The sequence below is a fragment of the Anomalospiza imberbis genome, chromosome 5 (genome assembly GCF_031753505.1).
Source record: "Anomalospiza imberbis isolate Cuckoo-Finch-1a 21T00152 chromosome 5, ASM3175350v1, whole genome shotgun sequence".
NCBI lineage: Eukaryota > Metazoa > Chordata > Aves > Passeriformes > Viduidae > Anomalospiza > Anomalospiza imberbis.
Window position 1 is genome coordinate 32,575,961 of NC_089685.1, and position 26,778 is coordinate 32,602,738.

Here is a 26,778-nt window from a genome sequence, read left to right on the forward strand (position 1 = left end):
TGACAACCGGAAATGCAATCAGAAACCAGTAGCTCAGTCATGACTAGCAGCAGTATGTTTAAAAAGTCAGATGTATAAAATGGGGTTAAATACTTCACATATTTCAGTCTAGAAAAATACATTGTGAATTCTGGAAGATTTATTAACTGTATGCTGTGAACATAGCTGGTATAACAAAGCCCTTACTTTCTGTAGTTTAAAGGTTGATACAAAAGGACCTTTGTTTTGTAATGACATTAGTCTTGATTTTCCAGGGATTTCTGCCATTCAGATCTAGCATAAGAAAAAAAATCAAATCAAATCAAATGTGAGAAGCTGGACACATAGTCAAGGAAATGATACCATCCTTGGGAAATAGTTACGTAATCTTGCTGTTTAAAAGTGTATACTAGAAGTCGTGATAAATGTTGCAGGGAGCGTTGCAGTAAATAGCATCTCTGGATTTACAATTTAATATGTACTATGATTGGAGCATGTGTAGGCTATGTACTGAGATGCTGTTAATTTCTTTGTATAGTGATATGTTGATAGATGCTCAATTTTTAAGTAAATTGTGGCAGTGAATGATTTGACTCTTACGTTTGCCTTAAAATCCGTTAAGAGGAAAGCCACATAGAAATCTCTGTTAAATTTTCTGCTCAGAACCTTCAGAAGAAAGTCTTTGAGAGACATTCTCTCCAGAGAAAATCTGTTGATTTACATTAAGGGATTTTGAAAGATGACTTGTCACCATCAGTTTTGGTGTTTATTTGTTTTCAGCCTGGAGAAGGTAGCTAGAGATGAACAAAGGAGCCCTTCAAAGCCTTTCCTGTAGAAAACATGTCTTAACATCACTGGAAACACAGTAAGAGGTTAAGACTCCAGAGCATTGGTCTTTCTTTAGCTGAAGCATCTATTAAAATAGCTGCTTCTTCTAATAAAGAGGGAGGTCTGGAGGCTCTGAGCAGAATGACGGAGAGGGAGGGGATTTAGGACTAACAGGTGGTCCTGAGACGTGCTGGCTGACGCTGAGCTCAGAGCCAGCGCACTCGCTGTGGGTGTTTGTGGTCTCTCCTCTCTCCTCTGCATACATGTGCCTCTTGTTCCTGGTGTAGCAGTGGAGCCCTTTCAGCCATGGCAGTGAGAAATGATCTGAACAAAACCATCAGGAGGATAGCACGGTTTTTTTACTGGTTTCCTAAATCATTGAGCAGTTCGAGGAGAAGGACGGTAAAACTTCTCTGGAAATCTCCTGGTAAGTCTGCTGCTATTTTTCCCCAGATTTTTTTTCCTGCTAAACAAAACAAAACAAAACAAATTAAAAAAAAAAAAAAAAAAAAAAAAGAGAGAAAAGAAAATCTGTTTCCTTTGAACTGGTTAACTTTTCCAGGCCAAAATTGTTTGCATTTTTTCATTCTTGGAGGCTCATTAGGCAAAACTGTCAAAATATTCTGGAAAAGCAATAGAAGGTTCATCAGGCTTGTTCTAACCGAGAGTTCCCTTGCAGCTGCATAATTTATTCACATCACTGATATTTGGTATCTTGTTTTTGCCATGTTTCTCCCTTACATATGTATATAGGAGCTCTAATATGACTCAAATAATTGCCTGAAAATTATTTGGAATTGCCTTGAGCTGTTAACTGGTCTAGAAGGCTGTGCAAAGACTGAACTGACTGAAGACTTTAACTCATTGTACCAGCGTTCACACAAAGTGATGGGCAGCTTAGAGGTGCTTGTGTTCAGCAGTGATGCACTTGCCTTCTCTTCCATTTTATCCGCTGAAATGCAGCACAGCTCAGCTCACCAGTTAGTAAAAGGCATTGTTCCTCACAGCAACTCAATGCTCTGATCCTTGTCCAGGCCTGGCAGAAAACTGTTTGCATCTCTCAGATTAACATTCTCATAAACACCCTTACAGCCCAAATATAGTTTTGTCCTTTTAGCATGGTCTGTGAAGGTTGGGGCTGAGGCGTGTTCTCAGGGCGTTGGAAGAACATGCACTGCCACAGCAGGGGAAGTCAAGTTCTTTCTGTTCTTCTTAAGGTACTAATGGTACAAGGTCAGATTTCTTTTGATTGGGACTCTTTGGAAGAGAATGGTGAACTTGTCAATTCTGCAACATTAATAACAAGTTTGTATTTGCATGGGTAGAATTTGGGTCGGTTCCACAGCTGAGCAGTTTAGTGTTGTACTTAAGAAAACAGATCTCTTGAAAGGGGATGTGCCATCTGAAAATCTGTCACAGAAAGGTTGTTAGGCCCCGTGTCTAAATGACGCATGACTTCTTCCCAAAGGAGTCTACAGATTTCAAATATTCAGAAGGAAATCCCTGGACATTGAAGTCTGTATCAAACTTTCCTTGATGAATCTAGAGTTTTGAACCTTTCTTGGAATACTGGTAATCTCAGGTCCTCCTAATACATGAAATCATCCTGAGTCCTCATAACACATCAGATCATTCCTGCATCTCTTTTATTACTGTAAAAACTGTAAAATAATTTTTATTGAGAGCTTTAATTGCTAACTGGGTTACACACATGTGAAAATGTTTGCATGCCAGTTGTCTTTTACCCCAGTATTGCAAAAAAATAATTGCATCCATGACTTGTAACAAGAAACGAGGTGAACTCTGAGTGCTTTAAAAATAATGCTTTTTGTGGGTTGCCTTCCTTCTCCCTCTACATCTAATGGTTTGAATACAATTTACCTTTTTACTATCATTTTAGTGTATGTTTTAGCATCTCTTTGAACTGAATTTGTAAATAGTGTCTGAAGTGCCCTAAAAGGCCTTTGCTACATGTGCAATGAGATATTTGTCACAAAATTGTGGGTTTGATGGAAATGTGTCATTTCTGCGGAAGGTTGAGTCCAAGTTGAAAAAATCTCAGTGTTAAAATTCAACTCAAATTTCTTGTAAGTTTACAGAAGCCAATCTTATAAACTGGAAGCTGAAGTCCTGATGCTCCTCTCACAGGGGAGGGGACACAGCTCCTGATTGCTCTTTAGTCTGTACAAAGACAGCAAGTTACACCTGTTAGTTAAACCTTAGCTACCCTGAAGTCCACAAACATTTCTGCCTTTTTCTTCAGTGTCCAGAATTTCCCTTTAGTTTTTGGTGAATTACAAAATTACCCATTTCTTCAGCTTCCTCGACTCTGAAACATCACAGTTTGGTAATTCTTTACCAAGGTGCCCCTTCTGAGAGAGTTATTCAACTCAAAAGCCTACCCTGAGCAGTATTGACAATCGACCCTGAGCAGAATTGACTACCATCCCTTGATACACAGAGATTTACCATTGCTTCCACCATACTAGAATCCAACTTTTTGCTGTCTTTTCCTGGTAGGTTTTACTCCCGGACTGACACTGACAGAATTTTTTATTCAGGATGAGCTAGGACCCAGGATGACCCAGCAGAACAATTCTGTGTCGCTAGGCTTGCCTCATGGATGAATAACCTAGCTGGCAATTAAAGCTTTCAGTAATACTTATGATAATTTTTAGCCACTTGTGCTTTAATAGATAAATTAACATTTTGACAACAACAAAAGAGAAAATTTCATTATTTGGACATGTTAGGATGGTCAGAGATTATGTTCTCTTTTATGCTTTGTCATAGATTTTGGGTGATCTCATTCATCATGTGAACCAAGAGATGGGCACTGTGCCTCTGCATAGTACCCTCAGACTTGCTGCTTTTGTTCTGCTTCTATCACTCCATGTCTCAGGATGCCTTGTCCTCTTTGCTTGATCCAGAAACAAAATCTGCCAAAGCACAAAATTAGTCTTTAAGTATAACAATGAATTTAGTACTGTTGTAGGTCACTGTGTTCAGAAAGGTGCATTTGACACAATTTTAGAAAGAGCTGTCAAAGCATAATTAGGTTGCTGTTCCTAAAAATTTTTAGCTTTTCAGCCTGTGCTTGGATGGGTACTTTGGGATTGTTGACCACAGACTTAGGTAATGTGCTCCTTGCAAAGCTCTAAAAGAAGGAAGAAAGTTTGTGGGTGTTCTTCAGTAGCTGATTTTGATTAAGTTACTTACTGAAGGATTAAAAAAATGTCTTAGACATGGTTCAGAATATACTAAATGTAGCTGATAATCTTTTAACTGCATTTAGTTTGATCAAGCGTACATAACATTTTATAAGAGGTTTAAACTGAGGGATGTAGATTTTAGGGTTCTGGAGCATTCATATCTTTGAAATATGTTTGAATTTTTCCTACAGCATCTTAGGAGAATTTATGCTGGCACATCATGTGACTAGAAATTTTATCATGATAAAGTATGTATGTACAGGGAGAGATATTGAAAGACAAAGGAATTAGAAAAAATATAACAAAGGGCCATAAGACTACAGAATGGTACAAAAATTCAAAATAGACAAGTAACTCCTGTTTTCTCTGTCTCGTAGCAGAGGAATAAGGTGAGGGGTGACAAATATAAAGCAGATAAAAGGATTTTTCAAAATTATTTTTAATTCAGTATGTAATTGAATTGTAGAACTCATTACGAGAGGATGCTGCTGAGGTCAGGAATGTAACAAGATTTAAAGAGGGTCTGGAAAAATAGGAATATTCAATATTATGATAATTGAAGCTACAATAAAAGCTTTGAAAAACACATAAATCTTCTTGCTTAAAGGTTTAAGATAATTTTTAAGAATTAAGGATTAATCTGAGATAATTTTGTGGCTCAGACCTCACAACTGTTACTGTTTCATGAGTTCTCCTTAAGCAACTAATGCACCCCCCTGGAGGACATAATCTTATGATCTGCATTGATTTAAACCTTTATGATATTTTTTAGGCTTATAAAAAAAAAAACAGGGAACTCTTCTCAGCTCTCAGGACTGTTTTTCTGTGTTCCATCTCCTCTGTGAACTTGAAACTCTTGTTTGTTACCAAGAAGAGGGAGTTTGTTAACTCAGATTTTAGACATGCTGGGAAGAGAATCCCATATTATCCTGTGGAAAACATAAAAAGCATGATGCTTGCTGATTTTTTTTTTTTTTACTTTGCAAAACTGCCCCAGGGGCAAACTCTGCTTGTTCTGCAGCCATTACAATAAATAAATAACTACAGAAATCAGGTCTGTCTGAGGTGGGTGATTTTGTGTCCTGTTTCTTGCCATATTCGGCTGGCTCATGAAGACCTTTATTCTCAGCTCTCATGTGGCGAGAGTTCTCATAATTTTGAGCTACTGTTTCTACTAACTACTTTGGAAGGTTCTTTCAGAGGGCAGAAAGTGAGAATTTATTGACAGAATTTTAAACTGAATGTATTTCAGACAGCTGGAAGTTGATTTTTACCCTTTGCTGTTGGTTGACATTTTTTGCAACTTTTCTGCTCTATTGAGTTACTCCTTTAGTCCTTCTCTAATGTTAAAGTTAGAATATTTTTATTGGTTTCAAAGGACTTTTGGTAAGAATGGCTAAGCATCCAATATAAAATTACATTTATGTAAAACTATGTGTTCTAGAAAATAAGTGGAAATCTTTACACGGGTATGATGATATGCTTTAAACTTGCTACCTCCTCAAAGAATTAACATATAAAGCTTTAACTAATCATGCAGTACAAAAAGTCCACCTCTCAGCTCTCTCTTCAAAATATAGCCAGCTGACAAAATAAATCTATAACACATATGGCAGGGGAGGACAATGTTAACTCAGTATGTCAGCTTAGATTGTCTTAGGTTAAAATATTTGTAAATTAATTTTTTTTTGTTTTCATATTTGGCCAACTAACATATGATGGCTTATGCTGTAAGTGCCCACGTTTTGTTTGGCAGAAAGTCCAAGCTTTTAAATTTCATGTGATCTGTCAGTTAAAGGTCTGGGTTCTGTCCTGGTAGGATATAACTGCTGTTTTGCTCCTCTAATGCAGTCATCACTGATCCTGCAGCAGCTATTCAGAATTAACTCCCCATCCCAGGGTTGCGGCCAGGTAAAGCAGGGAGCTCTTCTGAGCTCTCAGGACTGTTTTTCTGTGTTCCATCGCCTCTGTGAACTTGAAACTCTTGTTTGTTACCAATTCCAGCAAGAAGAGGGAGCTTGTTAACTCAGGTCTGGTCAGGAACTCACAGTTCTGGGGGTGTACAGACGGAGAGACCTAAACTATGCTTTTCTTTCCTGTTGTGTTTTCATTGTGTTTCTCCTAAGAGGAAAACAAAAGGAAGTGCCACTTTGTGAGCATCCGTAATGCTGGCTGTTTCGGGGATTCAGCAGTAGAGGGCACTAGAGTAAATGCTTTCAAAAACCAGCATTTTTATTGGATTTGCATACAAAAGTGAAAGCTCTCTTTTGGGTTTTTACGTGGAAGGGCTATTCTACCCATTTTTTTAGGTATTTAATGTTGGAAAGAGGATAGCAGTCAAAGCAAGTGGAAGTCCCAAGGTGCCAGCATGACACGTAGTAGAACTGCATAAATATTTTGGACTGATTTTTGACTTATTAAACAGAAATTCTGCTATTTCTTTCCATTGCATTTTCAGTGCAGAAGTGTATGCAGCAATGTGTTCCCGAGCCAGGTGTTTATTGAATGTAATATCTGGTGCCTTTGATTCTGTCAAAGGTGGATTTCAAATGCATTTTACGAAGCCACCACAAAAGGAAAATCAGGTGTGATAGTGTGTGTAAACCCACATCCCCATTCTTGTTCAGGCTCTGTTCCCTCAGAAGTTGGGAATTCAGCGTGTGTTCTCAGCTGCTTTATTTTGTGGTCTTCATATGAAAACTTAATGTAATTTAAAGACAACCTTAGCTGCTTTTAGGCTATTGGTAGAATTTACTGGGTCTGGTGGATTAGGCTGGTAGCTGGGATTCAAATGACTGTGGACAGGTTTGTCAGAGGAAAGGGGCCATAGCTGCCATTTTACCATCCTGGCTACTCTGCTGCCACATTGCTGCTGCAAGTGTAGCTCAGTGCAATGCCAAGACACCCCTCTGGCTGCTTGGCCTTATGGAGCAGGTGGTAAAAGGTGGAGCAGCCAGAACTCACTGGGGAGCTGCTGCTATCTGTTCCTCCAGCCTGACTCTGGGGGCTGCATGTGGCACAGCACAAGGCTTTGAGCTGGATGCTGACCAGGGGCTCAGCCCTCTGCTTTTCCCCTGTGCTGCTTAATGATGTGTAGAGATACCCAACAGCTACTGCAGGCTTGCACAAGTAAGCTTAAAATCAATACTTCTGTAGGAAATCAAATGTAAATGAATTATTGTAAGCTGATTTCTAGGGCAGGTCAAATCTAGGATTTTACCTATGGAGCACTTCTTTGTGTGTGTGGCATTACTTCACTGCAGTTCAGAAATGAAGAATAAGTTTGTTTTCTGTCCCAGAAATGCAGTCTCTTTGCTCTTGAGCTGAAGAGAAAATCCAGTTCCTATGTGGTACCCTGGTTTTGTTACTGGTACATGTGGTCAGTAAAGCCTGACACTATCCAGGTCCACCAGGTCTTCTGGAGCCTATGTGGGAGGGGTCTGTGGTTCACTGGGTCAAGTGTACAAAAAGCACTCTCTGAAGTTTGAAGTTTGTCATGAAAGGGCAGACATGGTGATATGTCAAGGTATCTGCCAAGTTTCATCTCTAATTCATTGTCTGGAGTTACTGCACAGAGGAACTTGGCCTCCCCACCTCTATCTGGCATGGAGAAGTAGGAGTCTCAATGCTCAGGGCAAAAGCAATGAAATCAGCACAAGGAAGTTGTCTCTTAGGCTGTAAGCTGGAAGTTAAAAAAAACTAAAGAATGCCATAGATATCTGTATATGAAGAGGGCTAAAGGAGAAATGAGGCCTCTCCTTTCCCTCACACTCTGGCATTATTTTGTGGTGTTCCTGTGCCCAAGTAGCTGCAGGAGACCCCTTACAGGAAGGAGGCATTTCAGGCTTCCTGGGAAGGGAGAGCTCAGCCACGTACCTCTCAGTCTGCTTCCAAGAAACTGGCATACTAAGAGCTCCCAAAATCATGATAGCTATGGTATAGCCTGAGGTGGGGATGTGGTCCAGCTCTCCAGTTAGGTATGATGGTGAAACAGATAAAGGAGCCTGTGAGAAGTAAACATAACCTAAACTTGATTTTTCTTGTGTTGTCATTTTTAAAGTCTTTCTACTATTGCAACTTTATGTTTTAATCCATACCTCTGTTGAATGAAGTGAATATTCTCAGCCTTGTTTGCAAACAGATTTTGTGATTATTTCAGGGTGGTCTGGCAAACACTGGGTGTTCTGTTTCTGTGGAAATGGTGACTGTAAACAGGACTGTATGCTGAGCAGTATCTGGCCAAAAGAAGTGTATTACATTTCGGGAGCAGAAGCCTGTTTATAGGCTGGTTATGTACGATCCCACGTTTGTTGCAAGAGTCTCCTGTGACAAGTCTTCACTGGATCATGTTGGCAAGCGCTGGAAGGAGGGACAAAACTTGAGTGTTGTCACATTGATAAAAATACAAACAAGCTTTATCAACCAATTAGATTGATTTTAATTCTTTAATACTCCTGTGTAAATCAATGGGATTTATGCTCCTATGTCACTTAGGGCCAGGTCACTTAGGGCTCAGAGACGTTTAAGCATCTGAGAACCAGTGTAGATGTCAGTGGCTGAATCATTGACCCTTCTCATGGCACTGGTGCCAAGAGTGGGGAATCCTCCCTCAGTCAGGGACCTTCTCTGCAGCAGCTGCCAGCAACCTTACCTGGCTAACAGTGGTCTCTTAGAGATGCTTTATTCATACTAACACTTACATGCCAGTTTTTCAACATGCAGTTGGATGGCAATGTCACCTTCCACTTCTCGGAAAGGTTGGTGAGCTGCCCTGAGATGCCATTCCCAGCCAGCCTGCCTCATCTCCTCCTCCCGGCCAAGGATGACCATGACACAGAACACATGTGTCCTGGTGTTTACCAGTTATCTAGCAAACCATCTGGCACAAAACACGTTAACATTAGCTCATACCAAAAAAAAGTATTTAAAGGCTCTGCGATAGATAACAGAATTTTGGAGGTTTATAGAGGTACGAGCAGCAGAAACTGAAAAAAAAATCCAGTTCAGGCTCTTTACTCTAAAATACCTGTCATTGTTTCCTGTTTTGCAGATGGGAAGCTGAATTTAGATATTAACCAATTTTTTGCTATCTGGTGTGTGGAATCAGAAATATGGTCCCTGAGTTCCCAGACAGTGAGGACATCAAACAGTCCCAGGTTCATGCAGGCTGCTGATTTTTATACCTTCTTTTCTCCTTTGGGCCTCCCTTGGAATTCTCAGTTAGTGATTCACCCAGGGAAGTGTTTTCTTCTTACCAAAAGGCTGATCACTCCCTCCTGCTTTACAAATGTAATGTCCCTTGCATGTGGCAGAATGCCTAGATGATAGATAAACTGTTATCTAAAAACTCTGAATCTGAAACTGGTGAGTAATGTGGCAATTTTTTTGTGCAGTACCCAAACTCCATCCCAGTGAGACACTTGGCAAACAGAAAGAGCACAAGCATTTGTGTTGGAACCTGGACAGTTTGATTAAAGCACTTGTCTTTTGCTGAGGTCCAAATATATGCTCTTAATAGAGCATTAATAGTCTTTTAATAGAGACTGCTACAGGAGCTTATCCTGTTTCCAAGGCAGGGTTCCTGACCCTGAATTAGGCTGTGACACTTAGAGATAGAGCTGCAGTTCAAGTGCTTCTTGGAGAATTTCCCTAGGCAGCAAGTTAAGCCGGTTCTATGGTCTTTCTGGTCTTGGGAAAATGACAGAGGATCCTGTCTGTGGGAAGTGTGTATCCCAAAAAGGGTCTCGACCTGTGGCTGTGAATGGCCATTGTATCTACTGACAGCAGAGTCTACAGAGACACAGCAGACGACCCTAAGTGGTACTTGTAGATAGTCACAGCTTTACAGGAGTTTGGAAGATGTGGGCTTTGCTGGACTTCAATCTGATCTAAGAGCACAATGGGGAAGGAGCACAAAATACACACAAAGGTCCCTCAGGGGAAAGGACGGCCATAAGGACCTCAGAAATCGTATCTTATCTGTAAATAACAGTGATCCCTAGAAAATCACTAATTGAGAAATAGGGTTAGAACATTATTTTAATCTCAGACTGATGTTAAGTGTGACTAACAGATAAACAAACAAGCAGAAATAAAGAGTATTTAATAGAGATAACACTCATGTTACAGCAGATTACCTCCTAGTAGCTGTGCTTAGAGCTTTCTGAAGGCTGTTTATTTCAAATAGGTTTCTCATTCCATTACAGAACTGAGTGAAACTGTTAAAAATGATCTTTGTATCAACTCTAGCATCAAACTAGAATGTAGACATTTAAGCATCAGCAAAAAAAAAAAAAAAAAAAGACCAACGCAGCATATATTAAGCATTAACTGAAATGTGACATGCTGATACCAATGTACTGTAGAAATAACACAGTTTAATTCTGTTGTGCAGGAGAAATATAGCTAAACTTCATTCTCCTTCCTTTTGTAACCTGCTGGCTGAAAAGTGATTAAAAATTAAAGCACTAAACACCTCACATAGTTTGAATCATTTTTCCAAGAAACTTTACAGGCATACTTTCCCTAGAGCAAGCACAGCACTAAATCTCTCTTCTTATTGCTGGGAACCAAGCCACAGGTTCTCATGTAAAGATGATTTTACTTGCTAACTTCCCAACACAGTAGCAGGACCAAGTTGTGTATCCTCCTCACACTTTCTAATAAAGACTTTTTACTGTGGTTGATAAATAATGCAAAAGTAATACAAATTTGGCTTTGAACTTTCCATGTGCTTCAGTTGTTCAGGCACAACATACATTTTGCATATCCATTTGGAAGTTAAATTTGTCTGGGCCATCGCAGAAATGAAATCACAAGTTTCCTAGGCACAGGGGACCACAGCAGGATAGAGACACTTTGCTGTTGAACCTCTGCCTGCCTCTGCCTGATTTAGTAATACTTAGTTACTAGGCTGTGATGTTGGAGCATCTTTTGGCTCCTGCCTGTTCCTTTGCTTGCTTTCTGCTGCACTGCCCTGGAGCAAATTGGTTATGGGAACAGCTATTTACAAGCTATCAGGCAAAGTCAAGTTTTGGGTGAAGAAACCCCAAACATCAGGTAGGGTCCATTCATGTAAAATGAACATGTTGAAGCCTTACAGTTCACCTCTACTAGGGCAGGATAGGAGTGGTGTTGATTTCTAGCAATAATACAAGTTATTTTTTTCTATGACTCTAGTAAAGCCATTGTTGCAATAGAATAATAAATCATAAGGTACTTCATTATGTCTCAGTAGTTGACAATGAAACTTCCAAACCATAATATTTATATGTTTAATAAATAGATACTTACTTTGCATTTCTTAATAATTCAGGACAATTTTCATAATTAATATGCATTGATGCATCATTTTCATACATAAATTCAGTGTACATGACAGTCTGAGCATCAGTAAAATAAAACTATTAGCTTACCTAGTTGTCAGTGAATTCTTTTATGAAATGTACTAAGTCCCCAAAGTTTGATTTCAAAGAACAGGATTCATTTCGGACCACATCAGGAAAGAGCACCTGATTCTGATTGCTTTCCAAGCAGAAATTATATGGCAATCCATGATCTGATGACCATAACAGTCTTTGCAGAATTATAGCTACTTTTTGAACTCATGGAAATTTTGGGAGTGCTCCAGTAAAGGTTTACCAGAAGAAGGTATTTTTAAAATTTGATGCTGTCTAAACCTTTGTGGAACACTGTATGCCACAATTGGAATGAAATAATATATTTAAAGCTAAAACACATATGAAAAAAAGATCATACATAGATCCACTGTTTTAGGAAAAAAACCCTCCTTTTTCTAATCTTGCTTATTAACCTTAAAAATAATATGTTAAAATCTAGCTTAAGATTGAAACAATTTTAGAGATGAAGCCTTTTTAGAGATGAAGCTTTCACATTTTTTGTAATTATGCCTAGAATAGCCAGGTGGAAGTTATGGGCTTGTCTTGCAAATGACATTATGGACTCACAAATTAAAATGAATATAAATGGCAAACAAAATAGCATTAAGAGTTAATGTTTCCTAACTGAATAAGTAATCCTGTTTCAGAGCACTGTTTAGCTAACAGATTTTCTCCTAATATTATATGTGAATTGGTGCATGCTCAGTACATACAATTGTGCATTCATAGGAAGTTGGGAAATCAGTGAACCCTGGTGTCCTACAGACTTGTAGGACATTCCTCATAACCTCCTCACCACGCAGGTGATGTGCAGTAGCTGGTTGTCCAGACATGGCCAGACAATGACATAATGGCTGAGTTTTGCCAGCTTTGCCCTGAGTGTGAGTGTTAGTTTGGGTCTCCCTCCTTTAGCCTGGAGATAATTTTCATAAAACTTAATTAGCTTTTAGACCATTTGTAGTTGAAATGGTCAGCTCTGTCAGAATTACAGGGGGAGAATTGAAAGGTGGCCATAGAGTGCAATCTCATAAGCATTTTTTCTAAAGAAGATAAATGAACTGAACTTGCAAAGTAAAAAACACAGAAATTAAGGAAAAAAAGAAGAAATTAAAATACTACTTTCATTTTATCTTCTTTTGCTTATGCAGTGTAATGTAATTTTTATTTAAGTGCTCCCATCCTGGCTTTCTTGTGGAGATGCCCTGTTCTCTTTCCTGATAAACAATGGCTCCAAATTTTATTTCTTCCTCTTGGCTTTTCCACTGTGTCTTATGGGGTCCCTTCCCAAAGACAAATCCCTCTCTTCTCAAGGCATCCACAAAAATGAGTGTTCTGTATCCTCCAGAATTTCATGAGGTGCATCAATCATCTGAAAAATAATCCCAGATGCATAAGCATAAAACAGAGCCCTGGGAAAACCTGATTTGGGTCAAAAGCACAGTTCTCCCTGACTTCATCTGCAGCTGGGAATACTCCATGTTTACTAAAAGTTGGATAAAGGAACTCAAATGTGAAGCCCAGGACAAATTAGGCAGCAACTGAAGCAAGCCTAACATGGCTTGCCAGCATCACACAAGGATGTAGGTACAGCTGTCATTTCTCCTGGGCACCATACAGCTGCCTAACCATTCTTTTTATTTGTCTCTATAGTCTTCTGTATTGCTTCACCTTTTTCAAATTCTGCGTTAAATTCAGTGACTGTTTTAGAGAGTTTGAGTCTTTTTCAGTGCTTTGATTTATACTGCAACAGGGTCATTTGTAACCCATAATTAGCTGGAAGCGATTTGCTGATGTCTCAAGAGGAGTGTGACTTGAGATACAGTGATATTATTGTGATATAGTTGTTGTGATGAAGTCAGTCTGTTTTAAGATCAGAAACATCCCAGTTATCTGCCTCGCAGTGCTGATCCAGGATGGACTCATTATGCTGGGTTGCTGGTGTTGAAAAATGTTGGCAGGCTGACTTTGTGCCAAATAAATACAATTAATCTTGCTTTAAGGCGTGTGTAACTTAAATTCTGTATCAGGCACAGGAATTTGATTGCAGGTTTATACTTAATCCACATTATATTTTTTACTTTTGAATGGTCTGATGGTACAGGGGTATTACATTAAAGATCCAGTCCCTAGCCAAGAGGAATATAATCTCAGGAAACACACTGCTGTCTTGTCCCATAACACCATGATGAGTATGGATTGGAAATGTGAAGCTTCAAGAATTTATTTTTTGCAATGGGAATCTAAATAAACATAAGGGAAACTCAAATTTTTGAGAAGCTGATAAGGGAACAAAAGAGCCCATCCAGAATTCATCTTTTGCTATAAATCTTGAAAGTGTAAAGCTTTGTAACAACAATGAAAAAAAAAAGGTGTAGCTTAGTTAGAAAAAATTAAAGCATTTCCTTCAAAAATCATTCTTGGAAATGGCTGAATTGTTTTGGCCGAAATGTTCTAAAACAAACAGCATGATGTTCCCCAGCATGGAAACTTGAAGTGCAAGTGGTTGCTCTTTGGCAAAATTATAAGCAATTTAAAACCTAAAAATAGAAAGTGACAGTCAGTCCTAGACAAAGATGGCATCATGAACTCTGCCCAGCTTACACAGAAAACCAGCAAACACAACAGGGCTTCAAAGCAAATACAAGTTGTTTTTGCAAATACTCTTAAAGTGATTCTTTCTTTGAGATTAGAGGGAGTATGAATCATCTATTTCTTACTAGAGATACGGCCATCTTTCTGTTATAATGAATTTACATTTCTAATAGCCATCGTAGTTGACTTTGATAGCCAGCAAGTGATATTTCTGAATTGTAACTGAAGGTAACTATTTGATTTATCAGCATAATTCAGCTTCAGATAAGCCACTTATTCTGCTTTCAATATTCATGTGCATATTCTTATGAGTACCTAGAGCTTAAAACATGAAAAGGCATGTAGCAGTAATTCTATGTGGGTAGAATTTTTTGTCTGTAAGTCAAAAATGTTGTGTCTTTTCTGAGAACTGCCCCTTTCCTGCTTACATTGCAACAGCTAATACCTTGTTTGTGCCACGGACCTTTTGCAAGACCATCTCAGTGATGCAGCCCTGATCTAACTAAAGACCTGCTCGACTGCAGGCCTGTCAGTGTGACACTGGGAGGTGTGCTGCACTGTCACCTTCGCTCCGGTGAATTTACATCTCCAGCACTGTGTAGCTATTATTATCTTTGATACGGGTGGGGAAATTCACTTGAGAGCTGGTTATTTCTCTGAGGTCATGTAGCAAATGAGGATGTGTCTCACTCCCGTGTTCTGCCTGCAGAAACCTAATTTCTAAATACAATTTTAATTTCTTTTTTTTTCCTTTTTTTTCTTTTTTTCCTTTCTTTTTTCCCCCTGGTGTCTGTGTGTGGGTTTTTAAGATTGCAGGTACATCTGCCATGCTCACTGCCGAGACCTGGTGCACCTGGGCTGCCGGCGGAATGGAAAATTAATGGACTGCCTTGCTACCCATGACACCTTAGATTCATCTTACAGCAGCGGTCAGGTAAGAGATCTCCTGCTCATGTAGTTACTGCTTTCTCTTGTCAGCTCTGCTGTGAAGTGTGGTCTGCCTGCCTTGTCTGGCTGCTCGAGAAGAATGTCTCACTTAGGCATGGCTGGCAAAGCTGGATTTCCCACCCAGAGCTGCGATTTTGCAGCACAGCTGGGTCGAAGAGCAACTGTCTGCTGCCAGCTGGGTCACTCCTGCCCCAGTTAGTTTTCAGATAAGTTGACTGAAAAGTAATCCCACAAAACAGTGTTTTTCCTGTTGGTTTTGGCCACTGTGGGGTCATTTACATCTAATCAGTAGAAACCTCTGAGATGTCACCTGTGGTAACATACAGGCACTCTCCTGTTTTTATTTTTAGGGGGGAGAGAGGATGAAGAATTGTGGCAAGGTTTTTGTGCCTAAGTTCCTTTTTTCAAGCCTTTTATTTGAGCATCAAAGAACCCCTTCATTAATGCGTGTCTGCTCTAAACTTAGAGTGTTACTGTTTTAACTGAAGAGTGTTATTCAAAACATAATTAGTGAAAATAAATTGGTATATGCATATCCACAGTGGTCAATTTAACCCTTTTACTATCTTTAGGACTTATATTGAAGAAATATCCTTATTGGGGGAAAGGGTTAAAACCCAAACAATCCCAATCCCAGCTATCATTGGTAATGCTCATTTTTTTCACTGTAAGAATTTATGTTGTTCACTGAGAGAGAGATTCAATCAAGAGAGATCCATAGAACAGCCTACCCTGACTTTCATTATCCACAGAACTTCCAAGAAACAGGCTGTGCCATGCTACAAGCGACCAGCTGTGAAATTTGTGCCCACCCAAAATACTTGTGTTTCCAAGAAGTCTCTTCTTCCCTTCCTTCTGCCCCACCATAAGATGCAAAAATGCATAAAACTAATGTTCTGACACACACCAGTTGTACACCCTGTGTCACTTTTCCTACCCAAGGGATGTCATGTTAGCAGATTTATAGGATGGGTTGTTTGGGTCTGGGTTGTTTTTTTTTTTTTCAATAATGTTGTACAGAATAAACATTTTTAATTTAAGTTAAGAATATTTTGATATCTTACCAATAGTTACGCTAAGGTTTTAAAAGACGATTTTGTATGGCAAGAAAATTAAGAATTCTTGGGTATTTTTTCTTGTGGTATTGTCCATAATATATAGTGGAGGCAGTATAAATGCCCTCACAAGCTGCCCAATTATGTACATGAAAGATTGCTCCACAAATATATTAACACACTACAGCAGATATCCCTTATAGACAGCAACTTTTGCTTTAAATTTTTCTTTCCTGAAATCAGTCTGGTCTAAGGAATCAAACAGATGGCACTTGTCTTCAAAGTCATTATTGTCTTCCTACTTTAATTTACCAGTTGTGGGATATGCAGTCACAGGTGATTGTAGCCATAGCCCTATTTAAAGGCAGATATTAAACAATACTAAGGAGGGCAAGGGAATCCTCCTCAAGGATTGCAAAAATTTATTCTGAGTCAGCTCTGAAGCCCAGCAACACAATCATTAACTAAAGATGATGCACTGCCATTTCAGTGAACACACAAAAGAGACACAAAGCAAAGCAAGCTTAACTTGGTGGCAAAAGCAGCAAGAAATATTAGCGCACAGTTGAGACAAAACCCAGTGCTTGTATTCCTCGGTGATGATCACTTACTCACCGGTGAATCAACCAAAGATATATTTTCTCAGAGGATTCCAAATCAAAAATATAGTGCAGCTCTTTTCCTTTCCAGGTTCCTGTTAAGCAAAATTCTTATAACATATACAGAAGGCCTAAAATCCAGCTGGGAAACATTTGTGATGGACAAAGTTAGACTTTATCCTCAGTTCTTGCCATAGACAAGTCAGACAGATTCCAGGAAGCATTTTTATAATTTTATTTTTTTAGCAGGAAAAAAAAATGGAACTTGCCACAGACTTAAATCAAAAGCAACTTTTATGAAATGATAATTCTACCAAAAAGTAAAACAATCCAGGTAAGTAAAACCAATATTTGGTGACACAAAGACGTGTAAAGAATTCTAGTGACTAGAGTGATTGTTCAGGATAGTCCTGGAACAGGCTGCCCAGGGAAAGGGTGAAGTCACCATCTCTGGAAGTGTTTAAAAAATGAGAAGACATGGCACTTCACAATATATTTTAGTGGCATGAGTAGTATTTGGTTGAAGGTTGGACTTGATGATCTTGGAAGACTTTTCCAACCTTAATGATTCTATGATTGTAAAATTTCTGAGCTCCCTTGTTGAGCTTGATGTGTGTCCTCCAGGTCATCACTGAATTTTCTCTGCAAGTGCAACATTTTCTTTTGTAGAAGCTCCAACCACCACCCAACTGTCCAGCCGTCCAAACTGTGACTGAGGACATAGTGTGAGCTCCATGTGTCTTGCTGTTGGGAAGACTGAAGGGGAGTAACTCAGATGCTGAGAGGCAGAGTAGCAGAAATGGAGAGGAGGAAGTACATGGCAATACAGGTTTTGGAAGTGTGGGTAACTGTCAGCAAGAAAATACGATGGGAACAGGGAGAGAAGGGCATTAAAAATAATTTTTACTCAAAAAGACACATACGGCTCGCCTGCAGGAGATCTAAAAAAGAGCAAGTGCTGTCCTGGGTATGAATACTGAGCAAGGAAACTGTTTCTTGCTCTTTGAGCCTTAGAGTACTTAGGGGAGCCAAATTTCATGTGCGTTTTTTTGTGTGCAACAAAATCGCATCAAAGAAGTACTGTTTTTTCCTGCTGATTTCCTTCCTCTGGGAAGAAGTCACATTTTGGCTGCTTGCAGTGGGTGACAGTTGTTGCAAATCTCTTTCCTAACTAGCTGTTTGTGTCAGTGTGTGCCTGACAATTGATACATGAAAGATGAGTTTTCAAATGCTATTTTCAGCATCCATCATCCGCTGATTTTGAGGCAGCAACCGTTTACATGCAGAAAAGCTGGAATGTTTCCTGTCGGGTCATTTTCTTTACGCACGGCTGTCCCACATGCACAGTGCAGATGGAGCTACCACAGGAATCTGCAAGGTTTGAATTCGCTCCGTCCTCTGCTACTGACCTGCTCAGATCACTTTATCTTTCTAGGACTTATCTACTTCTCTTGTAGGTAAAAAGGGAAATAGAATTTTTAAAAATAATTTTAATATCTCTGAAGGGGAGCATTGTTGCAAAAGCTAGCATTAGGTTATTATTTAATTAAACACAACTCCCAGCTCAGCTGCCTTCTCAAAATTACAATTTCCTTCCATGCTAAAATTCCCTGGACTTTATCAGCCTTAAAGGTGATTTTTAACTTTCTGTTTAAAGTTTGAACCTGCATCTCATGTATGAAATTGAATAGGTGTTTAAGTATAAGATTGTGAAGGTGTCAGGAGATGGAAAAAAGAGGATGGGAAAAAGACTGAACCTATCTTCTTCACAAAATTATCATTGCATTCTTATTCTGAGGATGGGGTCTAGTCTGCAGGGTTTTACTTAGATGCAGGACTGTGCTTTTGAAGCAAATCTTCCAGTTGTCTTCACTTCCCTTGTTTTAGTTGATATCAGGGAGTAGGCATAGGACAAAAATCAATACCACTTCAGGTGAAAACTAAGCTGCTTCCTGAAGCCTGTGAGAAGAGGCACTCCAGGAGCCAATCTAACACACTCAGTCAACTGGATCAAAGCAGAGATTTTCATAAGTAAACATTATGAAGGGTTTATATTGAGGGCTTTGGATTCTCAGCACTACTTGCTGTCTTTTACAGAGCTGTGTGTTGCACTACATAATTTGCTAAAATAGGTATTAGATTCTTGACACAGAGCTTCCCCCAGTGATGCATGCTTTTGCTTTATCTATATAGTGACTTTGAAAATCACATGGCATGCAAAACCAGTTAATTTTGCATGAGCTATGCTAGTCAAACGCAGAGTTGAAAAGATCACACGTGTATTTGGGAATGTCTCACCCCTACAGTGAATATCAATTTAAATTGTGAAGGGATTTTGCAGGAATACTCAAACTTTTTTGTATTTATGGAGAGGGATGACTTGCTAACAGACAATAGTCCTGGCCTTTGTTCCTTTTCTTCCTGGGATGTTCTATTTTGGAGTGCATTTTTTTAAAGATATTAAAGGACTAGTTTGAAGTCATTATATTGGCGCTCTTGTGCTGGTACAGGTTAGATCTTTTCTTGTAAAGAGTCATGGCACCTCTGTATTTGCATAAGCTCCTTCAAACACAGAGAATATGACAGCAGACAATGCTTTACACTCTAACTCTCTATGACCTAACACCATTTCAGATTGGTCAGGCAGTGTGAATGTATCTCCTGCTTGATACAGGTGACATAAACTCTCCTTCATTCTGCTGCAGTGACCTGGTGGTGCCCTGAGTGCAGCAGAGCTTGGCGCCCAGCTGTAGTTCCTGGTCCTGAATGCTTGTTCATGCCCATACACATTTCCATGTTCCCCTTGCTCTTCCACTCCCACTGGCACCAGGACTGCTGGTTTTGGACAATGCTTTTTAAAAATAGGTGAGGAAATATTGTAGCTTCTTAACCTTTGTCCTTGCTCTTCAGTTCTCAACACAGCCTGTGAACAGTGCTGTCAGCACAACAGGGACTGGGTGTTATGATGTGGCTGGAACACCTTAAACTCCAAATAACCTTGAACAAATGTCAGACTGAGACACAGTTTAAGAATCTAGGCTTAATATTTCCCTTATGGGAAAGAGGAATTTCTTACAGGCTCTTAACTGCTGATTTTCCAAAGAGAGTCTACAGATTTCCAGTGGATTTCCCTCTTGTGCAATTCTGCCAGCAACTGGAGCACTTGGGTGCACACATGAGTGGTCAAACAGTCTCAGAATCTGGAATGTGGTCACACAGCTTGACTTTGTTAACAAGTCGTTGGAGCTCAAAAGGCCTAAGTTTTGAGCTTCTTTCTCTGAGTGTGTATATATACACACATAAATATTTCATTATAAAAAGGTCAAGGAAATTCCATGATGTTCTTACCGATCACTAAGGCTGTGGGGTTAAATACTTGAAAACTAAACTCACGATGTCAAACATACTGCAAGTACCCAATGGCAAAAATATATGGCTCAGGTGAAAATTGTGTAGCCCTAGATGTTCCTCTCCTGAACAGACTTCCTATAGATATTAAAGAGGAAATTATATATATATAGGTTCTCTGTGATCTTGTAACAGAGAACTCAGAAAAAGTGGGGAAAGAGTTGCAAATTTCTTCCACGAGCAAGCAGAGTGGGATGAATAAAGCTCCTTTCCAGCAATCCTCTCCTGTGCTACCACGTTGCTGACTACAGGCACACCACCTCTGACTGACATGCCAAGGCCTTCTCAAAAGTCTTAAGAAGTATCGAAGCCGTTATGTGGATTTTGATATTTTCCTGTTTTTCGATCAGCCTAGATGAATCAAAAAATGACATTTTTTTATGCATAAGTCACAGTTAGAATTTATTTTCTTCTTCAAGTTGACAAGCCTTCCCAAAGAGGTCTCACTATGCTCAAATTTTCTCAGTGACAGAGGGAATTCAGAGTTGAAGTTTGTACAAGACCTAAGGCACTTGGTAAAGTATAGAAAGAGATATAGGGTGTTGCAAATGGCTTGGATAACAACACCCCCCAGATTGCTTCAAATTGCATGAATGCCATGGAGAAGAATGGGAGGATCTCACAGTACAGAGATACTGTACTGTACTGTACTGTACATAATACAGAAACTTCTGGACATGGAAGGGCACTAAGGCTGTCACCTAAATGTACCTGAAATGGAAAGTGGTTTCAGTTCCTTCCCTTAAAAGATGTGGTAGTTGAACATTTCTTCAAAAAATAACCCATGGAACAAAAACTGGCAACACAGAGCAGAATATAATAATGTAGGTGTGTGCAGTTCTTGATTAATAATGAAAGCTACCTTTGAGCTATTGATTGCTTTCCTCTACTAACTCATGGTAATAGTGTGTACTCTGTACAATGGGCATGGGGTTTATGGCTCAAGTATCTCAAATCTACATTAAACCTGGTTATGCTTGGTAGTACCTGAAAGGAAAAGAGGAAAACTGAATTGTTTGTTTTGGCAGGCAAAGCAAGATTTAAATTTTGACAGTAACTGTGAAAGCTTTTAAACCAAAGCTGAAGCTGATTTCAGTTCTAATTTCTATATTTCTCAGGTTACTATTAGGGAAATGTATTTGGCAAAAATAAAAGGCTTGATCAATTGTATAAACTAGAAATTAGTTCCAAGCTTTGAAAAAATAGTTTGAGATTTTCCGCAACAGCTCCCGGGGAACTACCCTTTGCAACCCTCCCTCACAGGAATATTATTAAAATGGGCTTTGCACAATGCTGACTTAAGGTCTTTAAATCATAAATTAATTGTAACATTTTATAGAGTTGAATTTACTCTATCAGATATTTGGACTTTTTCAGTATTCTCTGGCACAAGCATCATGGAATAGTCTGTTGGGTTTTCTTGAGCACACAGAACAAACACTCGAGTTGATGGGGACTGAGGCAGTAGTTGAATATTGCAAGTAGGATGAATCCAAAAGACATTTAAACAAGGAGAGGGTTTTAGAACTCAGAGTAGACCTCAAAGCCCAGTAAGTAAAGACTGGATGGGGCACATGGTGAGGAGACTTGTATCATCATACCACCAAATAGACTTAATATTAGAATTGATATTTTTAACAGAATAAATTTAGCTTCCTGTGGAAATTTTCAGCCCACAGAAGCAATCTGAATTCTGTTTGTATGCCATTATGGTTTTTTTAAATTAAAAAAAAAACCACACTTTTTGATCAGTAAATCTGTCTTTAAACTTTTTTTCTTAAATTTGGCTTGTTGGGGGTTTCTTTCCATTTTAAGTACTTGGTCAGTATTCAGGCCCGACCTTTCAAACAGAAAGGTAACACGCTCACTGCTTAAAGCACACATTACTGAAACATAGAGAAGGTCAATTATCAGTTGTTTAGCAACCAGATCAATGTAGTCACCTCTGATTTTCTAGTTCCATTGAAGAAGCAGACAAGGCTTCAAATTAGAGGAAAATGCTCCTATTAGACAAGGGGAACATTTAAAATGTGCCTTTGATTTTTTGTGCAGTTAGGTGTTTTCATATTCAAGAGGTTTGTATTGTCTTCCTAGAAAATATGTTTCCCTAAAATGTAGCCAGCCTCAACCTGCCATTTTGTCAGCTGCCATTGTAAGATCAATGTTTTTTCCACTATTTATTTCTAATACACATATTTTTTCACAATCCTTTCCACTGCTGTCGGTGCTGTGCCAGGTGTAGGATGTAAAATACCTACTGTAATTTTTTATTTTGCCAATTTTCTTCCTAATTCAAAGTTATTTATATCTTCCCAGTATCTCAGCAGGCTCAGCAGAGCATGGATGAAACATTGCTAATTTAATACAGGTAATAGAGGCTTGCAGGTCCTGTATGTTCCAGGTGGTTCTCCAGTATTCAAATAGCATTGCTGAATCATGTTGGAGAAAAAGTTCAAGGAGAACTGATCCTCTAAAATGTTTAGTTCTGTGTGGAGCCTGAGGGTTGGGCTTGAGATGGTTGGCAGCAGAGAGATCAGAGAACATTTCTGTCATATCTTCAGGGTAGATTTTTCAACATGAAGATCAGGACAGCAACCACTAGGACAGTTGGTTTTGATGTGGCATATGAAGGCAAATGGATGTTGCATCAAAACTTGTGTGCTTGAAGATGTGTATTTTGTTGGTTTATGTTGTAGATTAGATTGTACGTGGAAGCTGCACAATTGCTGGGTGATAGATCACTGATCATGGTAATGTCCTGAGTGCCTTACTGAACCCTCAAAACATGCAAAGAAAATGAGCACTGGTAGGGAAATTGTTAAATGGCCTGTAAATGCTGAGCCACGCAAATCTCTTTCTCAGTGAAGTCCTAACACTGATTTTTCTCAGAAGTCCATATGCTGTAGATGACAGATGGAGTACTGAACTTTGCCTTTCAGTTAGAGACAGGCTGGCAAACAGAGTGACAGTGGCTTTCATTCTACCCTTCATGGCCTGATTATGTTTTTCATGTCCATTAAACACCTCAGTCTAAATAGAATTACCAGCAGCCATGTCAGGTTTGTCCTAACTTATTAATCCACAGGGGTAAAGGGGTGACTTGTTGCCAGTTATAAAAAGGGGCTGAAGAGATATTTAATATCAGACATTTTCTAGTGCACTTACTCAAGAGGCTGATTTTATTTTGCATTTGATTATTCAGGAAGGTAGCTGGGCTTGTGATATGATGCAGACTACTTAATTTATCCCATGTAGACCTGCCCTGAGCAAATAACGAGATGGCAGTGAGAACCGATTAGAAAAGAAAGTCAGAACTGTTGGGAAACTGTTGGGGAACCCATGTTCTCAAATACTCTTTCAGCTTCACATTATCTGCTTTTTAATTTTTTTTTTTATAGTTTCAGCCTTTTTGTTTGACTTATGGCATTAGCAGCTGTTGGAAATATACACAGAAGAGATTGCTGCTGCCTTTTGACTCAGTGCAGGAAGGGCATGATGCAAAAGCTTCCCTGGTGGGGAAGGAAGGTGGGGAGTGGTTTTTGATTATTTTTAACGATAACATTGCTGGGTGAAGATAGGAAAATATTTGTTCCCAGTCTTTGATCCAAGTAGCATGCCAACTAACAGTAACAAAGACAGCTCTTAGGAAATCAGGTAGACAACAGAGCCCTATGTTGTTCTGTTTGTTTTTCTTACAGAAATGAAAAGTCTTGTTTCCCAGAGCACAGGAATCAAATGACAGCAGGTAGAATTTTTTCATACTGATTCATGGCTTCCTCTAACTGGTGACACTGCCTAAAAGCTGCCCTCCAGACTCTTCCTCAGTGCAGAAGAGCCCACTTTTTCTCGGCAGCTCAGTTCCTCCCCAGCTATGCGCCTGTGCTGCACTCTGTGTTTCCCTTCTCCAAGGGATCTCATTCTACAGTGAAGCTCCATTCTTGTATATGTTGTCTCATATCAGTGTGCTCCACACAAACTGGGGATAAGAACTTAAACCTTCTCCATTTACTCTGCAAATAGTGTATATAATTGTGTAAAAATTCAGTGATGTAGTGTTAATTCTTCAATATTCTTACTGGGATAGGGGAAACTTTCACCAGTTGTATGCCATTTAAATGCATGACAATGAAGTCTTACTAGTTAAACTTCTGGAGAGTAGTCATCTTGTTCCTACCCAAAGCATGAAGAAGTAGCTGGCTGCCTCAGATCAAAACATGCTGGGTTCTCTTAGCACCTGCAGGAGATCTCAAGCAATAGCTAGTTTGTCATGTTCCTTCCTCCCTTTTTATTTCAGCTATGGTAAGCCTTCATTCCTGCAGCATAGGTCCACTGCAAATTCAGCATCTCTGCTTCCCAAGACCTTATGATACTTTACTGCCAAGTGAAAAAAGCTGCCTGGATACAAAAGGCTGTTGTATAATTTCTTGGGTACACATAGGCACACATACAAAATGTATACTCCTACAAGCTTTTCAGATCTGGTTTGTTCTACAAATAATACACTGATGATCAGTTGTCATTGTTTTTTTGTTGGGTTGGTTTGTTGGTATGTTTCTTGTTGGGTTTTTTTTTTTCTGAATGCTTATTACACAAATTATGTAACAGACTTTTTGAAAAATTAGATAAAGTCCTGTTACCATTTCTTTCAAGATACACACCTTATGTTATGGTTGTGATGTTCCAATTGGGATTTTCGATCCAACAGTGGTTTTGCATGTTGATCACCTTTCATCTGTGACCTTCATATTACTTATGACTTGTGCCTTGATTCCTAATCAAGAGGCCCCTCCTATGGATGAATTTTGGATCAGCTCCTGGCCCAGATGATGCTGGAGCCATGATGCTTGGACACTGGACAGTTTCCTGAGAAGATAAACCTGGCTGGTCTCTGCATGACTGCCCTATTTGGATAACCCCTAGAGAAAAATGGAAAAATTACTTCCCTTTTGCATTTGAGAAGAAAGCTTTTATCATGGGATCCCAAGAGATATTCAGACACATGTATTTCAGTTAGTGAACCCATGGAAAGCTGCACATGCCTGTTCCAGGTATTTTGCCTGCTGATGTGTCGCAGTAAGATGGATAACTGGATACAATTACTTGATTTGCCTAAATCATACCCTATACTTCTCCATCCTTTTCTCTGCTTATGCTTGCAAGTGTGTATTGTAGCCATGGTAAATCCCCTTTTAAGGCTTTGTCTTATCTGACAGAGTGTTTGTTTACAGGAAGATAAATACCATCATTGATTATTTTGCTTTACAATCATAGGTGAGAACCAAGCAGTGATGATGGTTACCATGGGGCAGCAGGATGAGGTCAGTACCATGCATCCTGCCTGGGGCTGATCTCACTTAGTTGACTTCAGGATAAAAATTATGTTGTCTTAATTTCACCAGGCTTTTCTATCACAATTTCTTATCAGAAAATTCTGCAGCATTATTCTCTGGGGCAGGAAGACCAGTGTATCACAAGGCTGAACATTACTTTTATATTTCCCAGTACTCCTGAACTTTGGTTTAGAGGAACACTGCTTTCCAGTGTTTTTCTGTTTTCCATTTGCATTGTTCTCTTCCCTTGACCTTCCTTTTGCAATCCTGAGTAATATTTTCCTTTACAATAACCTTGAAGAGAGATTTCCTTATCTGCATATATGACTAATCAGTAAGGTTTTAGGATTATTATAAAACACTTTGTTGGAGGTGAGAATTAGAGCATGAAGCAGGGACTGAGGAAGCCAGATTTGCAGTCCTTGTGCTACTAATGACTGATTAGATATGGCCTTCAGCAAGACAATTTGGCCTTGGTTTTCAGATGTGCTGATTTAATTTTTAGTCTTTTGCCTCCAGCTTTCTTTTCTTCATTGTTTTGCAGGGAGGGAGTTGCCCGTGGCATGCAAACCTGCTATTTCGTTTTACCTAAAAATATGTCTCAATCTGGGCAGTCAGAAGTAGAAGTTGGTTTTAGAAATGGTTGTGAGTAGTGTTCTTTACCTATCACCACAATGAGGATGAACTCTTTCTTGCAAAATATTATGAGTGAATGATTGCACTAGGTGGCACAGAGTTAGGAGTTCTGAGAACTTGATTGTTTCTTCTTTATTCTTTACCTGTAACTTCTGTGAATATCCCTGAATTTGTTAAAGAATGCATCATTTGGGGAAGGAAAGCAAGGTTGATTTCTTAAAGCTGAGGATTACAGATGAAGGTAAATTCAGAGTTAACTCAGTATGAGTGAGTAGAAGGAATAAAATCTATGGCACTTGCATTTGTGAACTATGATTTTACTGAGTTCTTCATATTATTTTCCCCACAATCAGCAGATACAACTAAAGACAGGAACAATGAATTGGAGTGAATAAAGAAGAAAAAAGTGTTTTGAAAATACCTAGGATCCACACTTTCAGTTGTCATTTGGCAGCAGTTGTCTGTCTGAGAAGTGTCCTTAACACGACCCTTTGTGGGTAGGTCAGGAGTCCTCTCCTTTGGCTGAACCATCTTTCTGAGATTCCATCTCCCAGCAGGAACTTGCCAAGCTGTGCTGGGCTGCACAGCTCCCACAACTTGCCCTGCCTTAACCCACATCCCAGGCTGCTGGGCTTCACCCCTTTGCTGCCAGGTTCTTCCATGCAGTGCAGGAGCAGCCTGTCAGATGTGTACATCCCCCATGTGGGGCCAGAGAGAGGACCCCTGCCAGGGAAAGAGAGAGACAGAAAAGGGACAAGAGGAGCTGACATGAGCCATCTGGATTTTTTATT

The 26,778-nt window shown here is 39.3% G+C and overlaps 1 protein-coding gene across 3 annotated transcripts in view; it reads left to right on the forward strand.

The window, feature by feature from the left end:
- RASSF3 (Ras association domain family member 3) overlaps positions 1-26,778 on the forward strand; it is a 104,780-nt gene that overhangs the window by 11,421 nt on the left and 66,581 nt on the right. The window contains exons 1-2 of one of the 3 annotated variants that reach the window (XM_068190104.1): positions 966-1,234; positions 14,821-14,945. In XM_068190104.1, coding sequence (XP_068046205.1) covers positions 1,114-1,234; positions 14,821-14,945 — 246 coding nt within the window. In that variant the 5' untranslated portion in view covers positions 966-1,113. Of the gene's footprint in view, positions 1-965; positions 1,235-14,820; positions 14,946-17,937; positions 17,992-26,778 lie in introns of those variants that run through there. The other 2 variants (XM_068190105.1, XM_068190106.1) reach the window with 2 other exon arrangements.